At 40.0% G+C, this 12,893-nt stretch overlaps 1 protein-coding gene across 1 annotated transcript; it reads left to right on the plus strand.

The window, feature by feature from the left end:
• Positions 1 to 3,004: 3,004 nt before the first annotated feature.
• LOC105028236 (C-type lectin domain family 4 member D-like) lies at positions 3,005 to 6,441 on the plus strand. Its single transcript, XM_010900821.5, has 5 exons — positions 3,005 to 3,112; positions 3,797 to 4,045; positions 4,308 to 4,456; positions 4,545 to 4,669; positions 5,349 to 6,441. Exons 1-5 carry the CDS (start codon positions 3,097 to 3,099, stop codon positions 5,512 to 5,514), a joined length of 705 nt encoding a protein of 234 aa, XP_010899123.3. The 5' UTR covers positions 3,005 to 3,096; the 3' UTR covers positions 5,515 to 6,441.
• The last annotated feature ends 6,452 nt before the right edge of the window (positions 6,442 to 12,893 follow it).

Raw genomic sequence — 12,893 nt, forward strand, 5'->3', positions numbered from 1 at the left:
TATTGTCCAACCCCTTAAAGCACATGATGATCCCTGGCCAAAGTCGGAGGGAGGCTGACAGCTGGGGACTTATCATAGCCCTGCCCCTGAGGATTTACAGTCCGGATGGCATCTGAACCTATTCTCCCTGACATTTTATTAGCTTCCATCATAGATGCAAATAAGGGTCACAAGGTCATCATAAATGCAGATACAGTGGATATAAAAAGTCTACACACCCCTGTTAAAATGCCAGGTTTTTGTGATGTAAAAGAATGAGACAAAGATAAATCATGTCAGAACTTTTTCCACCTTTAATGTGAACAATTCAATTGAAAAACAAACTGAAATCTTCAAGGGGGAACAATGAAAAATACAAACCCGATTCCAAAAAAGTTGGGACACTGTACAAATTGTGAGTAAAAAAGGAATGGAATAATTTAAAAATCTCATAAACTTTAATTCACAATAGAATATAGATAACATATCAAATGTTGAAAGTGAGACATTTTGTAATGTCATGCCAAATATTGGCTCATTTTGGATTTCATGAGAGCTACACATTCCAAAATAATTGGGACAGGTAGCAATAAGAGGCCGGAAAAGTTAAATGTACAGATAAGGAACAGCTGGAGGACCAATTTGAAACTTATTATGTCAATTGGCAACATGATTGGGTATAAAAAGAACCTCTCAGAGTGGCAGTGTCTCTCAGAAGTCAAGATGGGCAGAGGATCATCAATTCCCCCAATGCTGCGGTGAAAAATAGTGGAGCAATATCAGAAAGGAGTTTCTCAGAGAAAAATTGCATAGAGTTTGAAGTTATCATCATCTACAGTGCATAATATCATCCAAAGATTCAGAGAATCTGAAACAATCTCTGTGCGTAAGGCCGGAAAACCATACTGGATGCCCGTGATCTTCGACACAATCCACCGTGCCATTCGCTGTTGTCGGCTAAAACTCTATAGGTAAAAAAAGAAGCCGTATCTGAACAGGATCCAGATGCGCAGGCATTTTCTCTGGGCCAAGGATCATTTAAAATGGACTGTGGCAAAGTGGAAAAGTGTTCTGTGGTCAGACGAATCAAAATTTGAAGTTCATTTTGGAAAACTGGGATGCCATGTCATCCGGACTAAAGAGGACAAGGACAACCCAAATTGTTATCAGCGCTCAGTTCAGAAGCCTGCATCTCTGATGGTATGGGGTTGCATGAGTGCATGTGGCATGGGCAGCCTACACATCTGGAAAGGCACCATCAATGCAGACAGTTATATCCAAGTTCTAGAACAACATATGCTCCCATCCAGACGTCGTCTCTTTCAGGGAAGACCTTGCATTTTCCAACATGACAATGCCAGACCACATACTGCATCAATTACAATGTCATGGCTGCATAGAAGAAGGATCCGGGTACTGAAATGGTCAGCCTGCAGTCCAGATTTTTCACCCATAGAAAACATGCGGCGCATCATAAAGAGGAAGGTGTGACAAAAAAGACCTAAGACAGTTGAACAACTAGAAGCCTGTATTAGACAAGATACACTCAGTGCGTATGAGTATTTAAAGTTGCAGATTTCAAAACATTTTGAAAAGTTCAATCACACCCTTGAATCAATAAATACATCACTACATCAAACATTTTACCACTGAAACCTCACCATTGTAGGATTGGATTGCAGAATCTTTTTTGCAGAGATATCCTGTAACTTCTGGTCTTAATTTTTTTTTTCTCCAGAAATACTGACTTTTTCTTAGATATGATAGCGCACTCGTGTGAATGACCACGTAAGAACCATAGTTTATCAGATTTAGAATTGATGATCCTCTGCCCATCTTGACTTCTGAGAGACACTGCCACTCTGAGAGGTTATTTTTATACCCAATCATGTTGCCAATTGACATAATAAGTTTCAGATTGGTCCTCCAGCTGTTCCTTATCTGTACATTTAACTTTTCCAGCCTCTTGTTGCTACCTGTCCCAACTATTTTGGAATGTGTAGCTCTCATGAAATCCAAAATGAGCCAATATTTGGCATGACATTACAAAATGTCTCACTTTCAACATTTGATATGTTATCTATATTCTATTGTGAATTAAAGTTTATGAGATTTTTAAATTATTCCATTCCTTTTTTACTCACAATTTGTACAGTGTCCCAACTTTTTTGGAATCGGGTTTGTATTTTTCATTGTTCCCCCTTGAAGATTTCAGTTTGTTTTTCAATTGAATTGTTCACATTAAAGGTGGAAAAAGTTCTGACATGATTTATCTTTGTCTCATTCTTTTACATCACAAAAACCTGGCATTTTAACAGGGGTGTGTAGACTTTTTATATCCACTGTATCTGCATTTATGATGACCTTGTGACCCTTATTTGCATCTATGATGGAAGCTAATAAAATGTCAGGGAGAATAGGTTCAGATGCCATCCGGATTGTAAATCCTCAGGGGCGGGGCTATGATAAGTCCCCAGCTGTCAGCCTCCCTCCGACTTTGGCCAGGGATCATCATGTGCTTTAAGGGGTTGGACAATATCGATTGAGGATCAGTCTGAGGGTATGGCGAGGTCAGAGTTCGAATGGGGCCCCCTGTTGTGCCTCTTTAGACACCATAATACGCATTGTGGGACTATTTTTCAAACCTCCCATTTTGGACTTGATGTGTCATATTTTTTATTGTGACTAATTTATAAGTAGACGCACATACCTCAGTTAACCGTTACATTCCAAGTTTGAAAATGAGTTGGTATTGATTTACATCTGTACATTTCAGTACGTGTTCAGTTTGTTCTTACGTGGTTTGAATAATTCATTTGGATTAAAAATAACAAATAGAAATTCCAAAGTCCCAATTTGTTTGTCGAATGAGTTGTATTGATTCAGCTCTGCTCATCAAGGTTAGTTTAATTCAATGGGAGAATTTCTGTTATTACACCACATTTAGCCACAAATATGTACTTTTAAACCACCTGACCACCTAAACACCCACACATACTCTCTCTACATTAGTATATAACGCACGTTGATACAGAGAAAGTGAGATGTATAAAAGACTCCTCTGATTATTTAACGGGTTACAGATCTGCACCAGTGACTCTAGAACCGATAGAGAACATGGAGAACCACCAAGGTAAAAAAAAAGCATATGTGTCTGTGTGTGCAAGTGTGGGCAAGTCAACTTGATTTAAGTTCATTATAAAAGGACATGCCATATATTTAGAACTGCAAATGGAATTTAACTGACAGGTAAATTATTGATTGCTATCTGCCCTGGTCAAGTATAGGAAAACTGTAGATCGAAAGCTTGTATTTGAAATCAGAAAACAGTTTTGTTGAACTACAGTAAATTCTCTGCTTTCACTCTGGAGAATTTGTGTACTTAATGTTTTCAATGTTTTGACAACGTTTCTCAAATGTTCTTAAATTAATCATGACTAATGATGAGAAAGACATTTATAAACTCATTGCACCCTCATGCTAACAAACATTTCTATTCGGCAGAAAATAACCAGAAATACAACCAAAACAAATGGCTAACGCATACAAGAACTTTGTATTGTCAGTTGTTGTAGTTATTAGACATTGTGTGCTAGAAAAATGGCAGCGAATACTAAACATGAGTGCTAACTATTCCTATATTTTTGGAGCTGTTTAAATAGTGTTGTCATGTCTACAATAATAAAATAATCTGTAATATAACTTCAAGATAATCGTTTGAATCCAGTCTTCATGAAATAAAATACTTTGAATTCCCAATATTTACGCAAGGTACTGTAACTGTCAGTTGACCTCTCTTCCTTTTCTAATGTGTAAGTTTCACAGGGGCTGAGGAAGTGGGTGGGACTTCTCAGAGTTCATACCATCTTCCTCATGCTGATTGGCCTTCTGCTTTCCATTGGCACCAATCAGGCAGCTGCACAGCCCCAGGTGAATACCACTCATCCAAAGATTTCCCCAGAAACAGAACTGGCCTCCCTGAAGTTGGAGTTGAACTCTGTGCGTTATCGCTTCAGACTCCTATGCCGGGACCACGCCAGCCTGGCGAAGAACTGCTCTGACACAGGTGGGCACTAATCACACCACACACCCATTTCAGATAATCACTGTTGCCACCAGACTGTGCAGGACCACCCATCTATAAAACCTTGATCTACTAAATTATAGGTTTTCGGATTGCATTGTGGCATCCTTTTCAATAAACAAATATAAAGGGACATTCCACATTTAACACAGTACATGAGTGAATCCATAGCTGAATGCAGTAAACATCATGCATACTGCATATATCATACAGTACTGCACTTAATGATATCTCTCTCTTTCAGTTGTGAATTGCACAGAGTGTCCTGTAGGTTGGATTCATATAGATGAGCAATGTTATTTCTTCAGGACTGACAAGATGAACTGGACGAACAGTAAAGACAACTGTACCGCCATGGGCAGCCGACTAACTATCCTCCAAGGCAAGGAACAGGTAAGATAAAGGAGAAAGGTCAACTAACAGCTGGCAGGGAGAAAGCAAGAGATAGTTTGATTCAATAACCATTAGTGTTTGTTCTCAGAATGCTCTGATGAATGAGTTCAAAAGGGAGAGTGGATTTGGAAACCAGTACTTCTGGATCGGCCTGTCAGACATTGCAGAGGAGGGGCACTGGAGATGGGTGGACCACACAGAACCGACAGAAACGTAAGTCCTGTGACCCAACAAAAAAACAACATAAAACATTACTGACAGCATGGTCTCCGGCGTTAGCACACACGTTAATTAAGAGTTATGTACAGTAGTAGCCAAAGTAGCCTTTTTGCGCACACGGTCCAACTGAGATTTGGTTTCCACATTAATGCCACAACTGACAATTAGGGTTGACAGCCATGCTCAGGGACAGAACAATAGAACATTAGATTACCTCCCAAAGGTGAGGAAAGAGACATCCAGGATTTATTTTGTCACCTGTGGGATTTGATCGCAACATTACGGTAACTGATCAGATCCTCTGACCGCTAGGCTGCCTGTGTCTCGTTCAAAAATTTCAACATAAAATACACCTCTGGGAAAAATTTAGAGACCACTGCACCTATTTCTTTACTTTCAAAAAAAGTTGAAAAGGAAGGTTTTGAGTGAGGAACCGAAGGGTTCAAATTAAGAGACCACTGAAAATTGAACGCTTCTGTTCCTCACTCAAAACTTTCCTTTTAAATTTTTTGGGGAAAGGAAAGAAAAAGGTGCAGTTATTTTTTTCCAGAGCTGTATCTGTTACTGAAATTCGACATAATAAACAGTTTCTCATTAACCTCTCACTGTCTTGACTGCAGAGTTTTTTTATCTATAAATATACTCTCTGTGATTTGAATATCCCTCCCTCCAGGTTCTGGGACAAGTGGAGTTCTCAGCCTGACAACTACAAATCCGGTGGGGACGAAGGGGAGGACTGTGTGGTCCTGAATCCTAACACTCAGACCTGGCATGATGTGCCTTGTGACTTTGAATACCCCCACATCTGCCAAAAGGACGCCACCCAGATCATTCTGTAGAGGCCAGCATTGTGGAGAAAATGAGTAGCCATGTAAAACGTTGATCATTTTCATTATGATCTGAACATTAATTGCATTATGAACAGCAATAAGCCTATGGAAAATTGTTATTGTGTTTATTGATTAGCAGCCTGCTATAATACTGTATTATATTGTAGCATACAGTCATGTTTACTTCAATGGGCAAGGAACAAATTGCTTGTAATACTGAACCATCTGGATGTTACATTGAAAAATGATATAGCTGGCGTCAAAGTAGCTAGTGTTACTGCCCTACTTCTTTTTTCTTTTCCTGTTTAATTCAATATTTGCAATAAGATTATTATTTTACAGACTAGCAGACTAAAGTAACAATTAGCACTTTCTGTTAATATAAACAATTTAACAATATAACTTAATTACCACTCAAATCACAATGGAACTAGCTTGCTTGACCAGGCTCATACTGCAGTATACACACTTATTTTAACTGTAATATACAGTTGTGCTCAAAAGTTTGCATACCCTTGGAGAATTGGTAATGATAGATATTGAGCATGAAAGTAATTGAATTAAGCTTGACAAAATGTATGGAGTACTTACTATCTCTGTATGGAGGACACTAGGTAGGAAATGTGATGTCCCATTACTGATGGGTCCCAAACACCCTGTCCACATACCACCTGCTAGGAACTGTGTATGTGACTGTCATAGGACTCTCTGAATGGACCCTTGGGCCATAGGTTGGAATACGCCATACAAGGGAATTTTGTAGGACAAATTATTTCTTATAATAGTCTGTATAATGGTTGGCTATGAACACTGAGCACCTCCTGTGTGTTCTGGAATAAATTACTGTGTTTATGTTGTAATAATTTGGAGAGAAAATGAAAGAACTATGGAAGGTTATCATCGTAAACCTCATGCTGAATAAAGGCTCTCCCCTGACTTCCGGTTGCATTCATTTTGTTCATGGATCACAAATGGACAGAATCTAACAGTAATAAATGTAGAAAACATGAGTGAGCAGGCAAAACACGTCTTTTATTTCTTATGGGATTCACATTCAACTGTAGGTTATAACAGAATGGCACAATCATATTTCCCCCTTTAGCATCAATGTCAGCGTGCAGTCTTTTGTAATGGTTGCAGGTCATTCTTGCAGGTGGTATCAACGTTTGAGATCTCCCCAGAGTGGCTCGATGATATTAAGGTCAGGAGACTGTGATGGCCACTCTAGAACCTTCAAATTATTCTGCTGTAACCACTGGAGGGTTAGCTTGGCCTTGTGCTTGAGGTCATTGTCGTGCTGTAAAGTCCAAGAGTATCCCATGAGCAGCTTTTGTGCAGAAGAATGCAAATTGTCTGCCAGTATTTTCTGATAACATTCTGCATTCATCTTGTCATAAATTTTCACAAGATTCCCCGTGCCTTTAGAGCTCACACATCCCAAAAACATCAGTCAGCCACCACCATGCTTCACAGTGGGGATGGTAACATAACGCTTATGGTTGTGACCATCAAGCTCTATTCTGGTCTCAACACTCCAAATTACAGTGTGCCAGAAGCTGTGAGGCATGTCAAGGTGTTGTCGGGCATATTGTAACCAGGATTTTTTGTGGAATTGGCGCAGTAAAGGCTTCTTTCTGGCAATTCGACCATGCAGCTCATTTTTGTTCATGTATCGTCATATAGTTTCCTTGAAACAATGACACCGTCTTTTTCCAGAGCAGCCTGTATTTCTCCTGAGGTTACCTGTGGGTCTTTCTTTGTATCCCAAACAATTCTTCTGGCAGTTTTGGCTGAAATCTTTCTTGGTCTACCTGACCTTGTCTTGGTATCAAGAGATCCCCGGATTTTCCACTTCTTAATAAGTGATTGAACAGTACTGAATGGCATTTACAAGGCTTTGGAAATCTTTTTATATCATTTTCCATCTTTATAAAGTTCCATTAACTTGTTGTGCAACTCTTTTGACAGTTATTTTCGGCTCCCCATGGCTCAGAATCTAGCCTGCTCAGTGCATCCACGTGAGAGCTAACACAGTCATTGATTATTTACACACAGACACATTGCAATTTAAAAAATTTCACCTTGTGTGTCTGTAACAAGGCTAAACATTCAAGGTTATGTAAACATTTGATCAGGGCCATTTAGGTGATTTCTGTTATCATTATGATTAAAAAAGGAGCCAAACAACAATGTGATAATAAATGGCTTCATATGATCACTATCCTTAAATAAAAGCTATTTTGCATGATCGGTCATATTTTCCAAATCAATGCCAAAATTTCACAATTTCTGCCAGGGTGTGCAAACTTATGAGTACAACTGTATATAGTTTATACACTGCTCAAAATAATGAAGGGAACACCTAAATCACACAATGGGTCATAATTAACAGAATATAATAAAGATCAAAGTCTTTACTGTACATTGTGTAATTCGTTGAGAACAAAATGACGCAACAACGGTCAATGGAAACCAAAATCACCAACTAACCGGATTCAAATTCATGCCGAAAATGTAATTAGACAATTGAAATCAGAGGCTATTCAAACTTGCTTGAATTTTATCACGGCAACTCATAATGTGACTCAGTAGCGTGTATGACCCCCATGAGCCTGTATGCACTCCTGACAACATCTGGGCATGCTCTTGATGAGATGGCGGATGGTTTCCTGGGGGATCTCCTCTCCTCCTGGGTCAGGGAATCAGTGAGCTCCTGGACAGTCTGAGGTACTATTTGGCGGCATCGGATGCACCGATACATAACGTTCCACAGGTCCTCAGTTGGATTCAGGTCTAGAGAACGTGAGTGAATGGAATAACTACAAATGTGTACAGAGGCCCATTATTAGCAACCATCAGTCCTGTGTTCCAATGGCACGTTGTGTTTGCTAATCCAAGTTTATCATTTTAAAAGACTATGTGATCATTAGAAAACCCTTTTGCAATTATTTTAGCACAGCGGAAAACTGTTGTGTTGACTAAAGAAGCAATACAAATGGCCTTCTCTAGACTAGTTGAGTATCTGAAACATCAGCAATTGTGTCTTTGATTACAGGCTCAAAATGACCAGAAACAAAGAACTTACTTCTGAAAGTCAGCGGAAACTGAAAATCCCATAGAATACTGTGTACTACTCCCTTCACAGAATAGCTCAAACTAGCTCAAACCAGAATAAAAAGAGTGGGAGGCCCCAGTGCACAACTGAGCAGGAGGTCAAATGAAGTGTGTCTAGTTTGAGAAACAGACGCCTCACAGGTCCTCAAATGGCTGATTTATTAAATAACACCTGCAAAACAACAGTCTCAACATCAACAGTGAAGAGGCGACTCCGGGATGCAAGCTTAGGAGGCTCTTAGCCCTAGGCAGTGTGAACATGCCTTAAGTGACCCCAATCCTTTGAACAGTAGAGTACACTGATCAGCTATAACATTCTGACCACCTGCCTAATATTGTGTAGGTCCCCCTTTTGCCGCCAAAACAGCACTGACCCATCGAGGCATGGACCTCTGAAGCTGTGCTGTGGTATCTGGCACCAAAACGTTAGCAGCAGATTCTGTAAGTCCTGTGAGTTGCGAGGTGGGCCCTCCATGCATCAGACTTGTTTGTCCAGCACATCCCATAGATGCTTGATTGGATTGAGTCAATACCTTGAACTTGTGTTGTGTTCCTCAAACCATTCCTGAACCATTTTTGCTTTGTGGTAGGGTACATTATCCCGCTAAAAGAGGCCCATGCCATCAAGGAAAACTGTTGCCATGAAAGGGTGCACATGGTCTGCTTAGGCAGGTGGTTTGTATAAAATTAACATCCACATGAATGGCAGGACCCAAGGTTTCCCAGCAGAAAATTGCCCAAAGCATCACACTGCCTGTCATGGTGCGGTGAGCAGCAGCGCCACCGTGCCATAATTTCTCAAGTTCCCATATCTCACGAACACATCCCTGACTGTCACGTTTCCAATCTTCCACACCAGGTCCCAATCTAGCTAATTTGTATGTGTATGAATGTTTCCCCTCTACTCCCCACAGTGTGGCTCATTGTTCTTGTTGTGTTTGGATGTCATGTGTGTTGCCGTTGTTTGTAAGTACTTGTGCCATTGCATATTGTCATTTTTGCTGCTTTAGTCAGCCCTTTGCTTTTGTGTGTTTTGTGCTCGGTGTTTGTTTATTTCTTGTCTATTAAAGACTCCACACCGACTACCCCTGCCTGCACCTGGTTCTTTGCTCTCGCAACACATCACTACACCACCTTTTGTGACACTGCCTCTGCCTCCTGGTGCCATGTGTTCCCCATGTAAGCGACACACACACACACCCGGCCATCCATGTGATGTAAAAGAGAACATGATTCATCAGACCAGGCCACTTTCTTCCATTGCTCGGTGGTCCAGGTCTGATTCTCATGTGCCCTTCATAGGCGCTTTTGGCAGTAGACAGGGGTCATGGGCACCCTGACTGGTCTGCGGTTACGCAACCCAATATGCAACAAATTGCAATGCACTGTGTGTTCTGATACTTTTCTATCAGTACCAGCATTAACATTTTCAGCAATTTGACCTACAGTAACTTGTCTTTTGGATCGGACCAAAATGGCCAGCCTTTGTTCCCCACGTGCATCAATGAGCCTTGGCCGCCATCAAAACTCAGCCCTTGTCAAAGTTGCTTAGATCCTAAAACATGCCAATTTTTCCTGCTTCCAACACATCAACTTTGAAGACAGAATGTTCACTTGCTCCCTAATATATCCCACCCACTGACAGGTGCCATGATAACGAGATGATCAGTGTTATTCACTTCACCTGTCAGTGGTCATAATGTTATGGCTGATCGGTGTATATTAGTTAATTAAACACAATACGGATCTTTTAGTTACTGAATTAATCAGCAGACAAACAAAATAATATGAGAACTGTTGGGGCTCAATTAAACAGAATCGAAAAGAGAGTTAATGAAGAGTATTTGAATAAAAGAGTAACTTGCCTCACACATAATTAGTTTTTCCTAGAGCTAACAATTGATATTCTGATGTGATGGAAGCCCTTTATGGAACTTGGAACCTCCAATTAATTATTTTTTTTTTAAGTCTGACTGAGTCAATTTTTCCTCATTCATCTATTCTAGTAATAAAATGGTATTTCAATGGTATAGCTTATTATAGTCTTACTAACATACAATGACCAAGAGGTTGAAGCTTAAATGTGTGAATATATACATACACAAGTGTAGGAATTACATTGTCCCTAATTTTAGGACTCCAAAAGAGAGGTAACAAAAAGTCTAGAGGGGATTCTAGGTTTGGCATATGGAGTCTGTTGCTGTACTCTCTCGCTGTACTCTCTCAACAAAAGGAGGAAAGACGTGTCAAAGCAGGCCATGATGATGCAAAAACCTGGAATAAATTGAGTTGTTTTTAGTAAATCAGAGACAAAGCCAAAACATTAGGAGTGTCAAAATCAACAGTTTAGTACATTGTTTAGAAGGAAGAACATAATGGTGAGCTCAGCAATAGCAAACAACCTGGGAAACAACAGAACAGCAGTCTAGTGGGGGAATGTGAAGAAAGAATCAGTTTCAAATGTCAAACAAATCAAAAACCCTCTCCAGGAGTGGCATAGATGTGTCAAAGGGTAACAAAGAGAAGAGTACACCAACATAACCTCAGAGGGTTTACCACAAAATGGTAAAATGACAGCACAAGTAAGTCTCATGAACTGAACGGCCTGGATAGAATTTGCTGAAATACAGTCTCACAAGTTTACATAGAATGGCATGATGAACAAATAACTTCCAGTGACTGTCTGTTCTGTGGGTGAAAACATCTTGTTAATTAGAAAGGCCAGACTCGTTCAGAAAGGCAACTAAAATTCACAACAGAAGGTGGTCCAGAAGGGCATTTCTGAACAATGCATAAAACCTTGAAGAGGATGGGCTACAGCAGCAGAAGAGCACCCCAGATTCTAATACAGTCAGCTACTAAAAAGAAAATGAGGCTATAGTGGACCTGAAGTTTGGATAAAACATTGCCTGGTCCAACAAAAAACTATTTTTGGCCATGCCATGCAGGTGGTGAGAATTTGACATAAACCTCACTGAAGTGTCAAGGGTACAAGCAGCTGGTTGTGTAATGGTGTGGTTTTCTTGGCATACATTTTCCCCCTTAATACCAATTGAGCAACATTTGAATGCCACAGTGCACTGAAGCGTTATATGACCTAAGTTCACCTGTTTTTAAATGGATACTTCCAGTAGGATAATGCACCATGTCATAAAAAACATGCATCAGCTTAAGATGGTTCTGTGAACATGACAGTGACTTCAGTTTCTTCCCAGGGCATGCAGTCACCAGATCTCAATGCAACAGAGCAATATTCAAACAAGTGTGAGATGCAATCAAGTCAGCTTGGACCTAAATCCCTAAGGAATATCTCCAGCACTTCATTAAATCCCTGAGGAATATCTCCAGCACCTCATTAAATCCCTAAGGAATATCTCCAGCACCTCATTAAATCCTTAAGGAATATCTCCAGGACTTCATTAAATCCCTAAGGAATATCTCCAGCACCTCATTAAATCCCTAAGGAATATCTCCAGCACCTCATTAAATCCCTAAGGAATCTCTCCAGCACCTCATTAAATCCCTAAGGAATCTCTCCAGCACCTCATTAAATCCCTAAGGAATCTCTCCAGCACCTCATTAAATCCCTAAGGAATATCTCCAGCACCTCATTAAATTCTTGCCGCAAAGAATTCAGGGTATTCTGGAGGCAAAATGCGGTCCTTCTAGTTACTAGATAGGTATAACTAGCTATATCCTTACATATGTATGTATTAATGTCTTTATAATCCAAGAATAAGATATCCAGAATTAGGACAGTTTGTTTATTAAAAGGTTCTTGTTTTTTTCAGAGTATTTCCTCTAAGCAAGTCTTGTTCTTCAGTAATATAACTCAGCTTTTCTTGCTTTTTTTATTTACAGGAGAAAAAAAATGTGTGTTTCAGGATTCCTTCCTATCCTTTTGGCATTGTTCCCATCACCCACAGGTTAGAGAAAATGGCACCATTGAGGAAAATTATTTTATTTAAGAACTTATGGATCTGTTTAAAGGTACTAGGTTTTCATGTCAAATTATTTGTTTATTTCCGGGGTCAATCCTAACTACCTCTTCAGCCACATGTTCGGTTAGTCAAGCCATGCTGACAGACTTAATGAAACCGTTATGGTGTCTGTTGACACAATTACAATGAGTCAGTGACACCAACCTGTGTGTCCTAGTATGAACATGGGCCAAAATCTTTTTTGTCTCCTCAGGAGCTGAACCTGTTGGCCTGTATCATCAGGAAGGAGGGACAGTCACCCTCCCCACAGTTCAAAGTTCAAAGTTTTATTTA

This window comes from Esox lucius, chromosome 20, assembly GCF_011004845.1.
Source record: "Esox lucius isolate fEsoLuc1 chromosome 20, fEsoLuc1.pri, whole genome shotgun sequence".
Lineage (NCBI taxonomy): Eukaryota > Metazoa > Chordata > Actinopteri > Esociformes > Esocidae > Esox > Esox lucius.

Bases quoted from the DNA above. Each gene is read 5' to 3' on its own strand.
- LOC105028236 (XM_010900821.5), top strand. The intron at 4,046-4,307 runs GTGGGCACTAAT...TCTCTCTTTCAG, and splicing joins GAAGAACTGCTCTGACACAG to TTGTGAATTGCACAGAGTGT. The intron at 4,670-5,348 runs GTAAGTCCTGTG...CCCTCCCTCCAG, and splicing joins CACACAGAACCGACAGAAAC to GTTCTGGGACAAGTGGAGTT.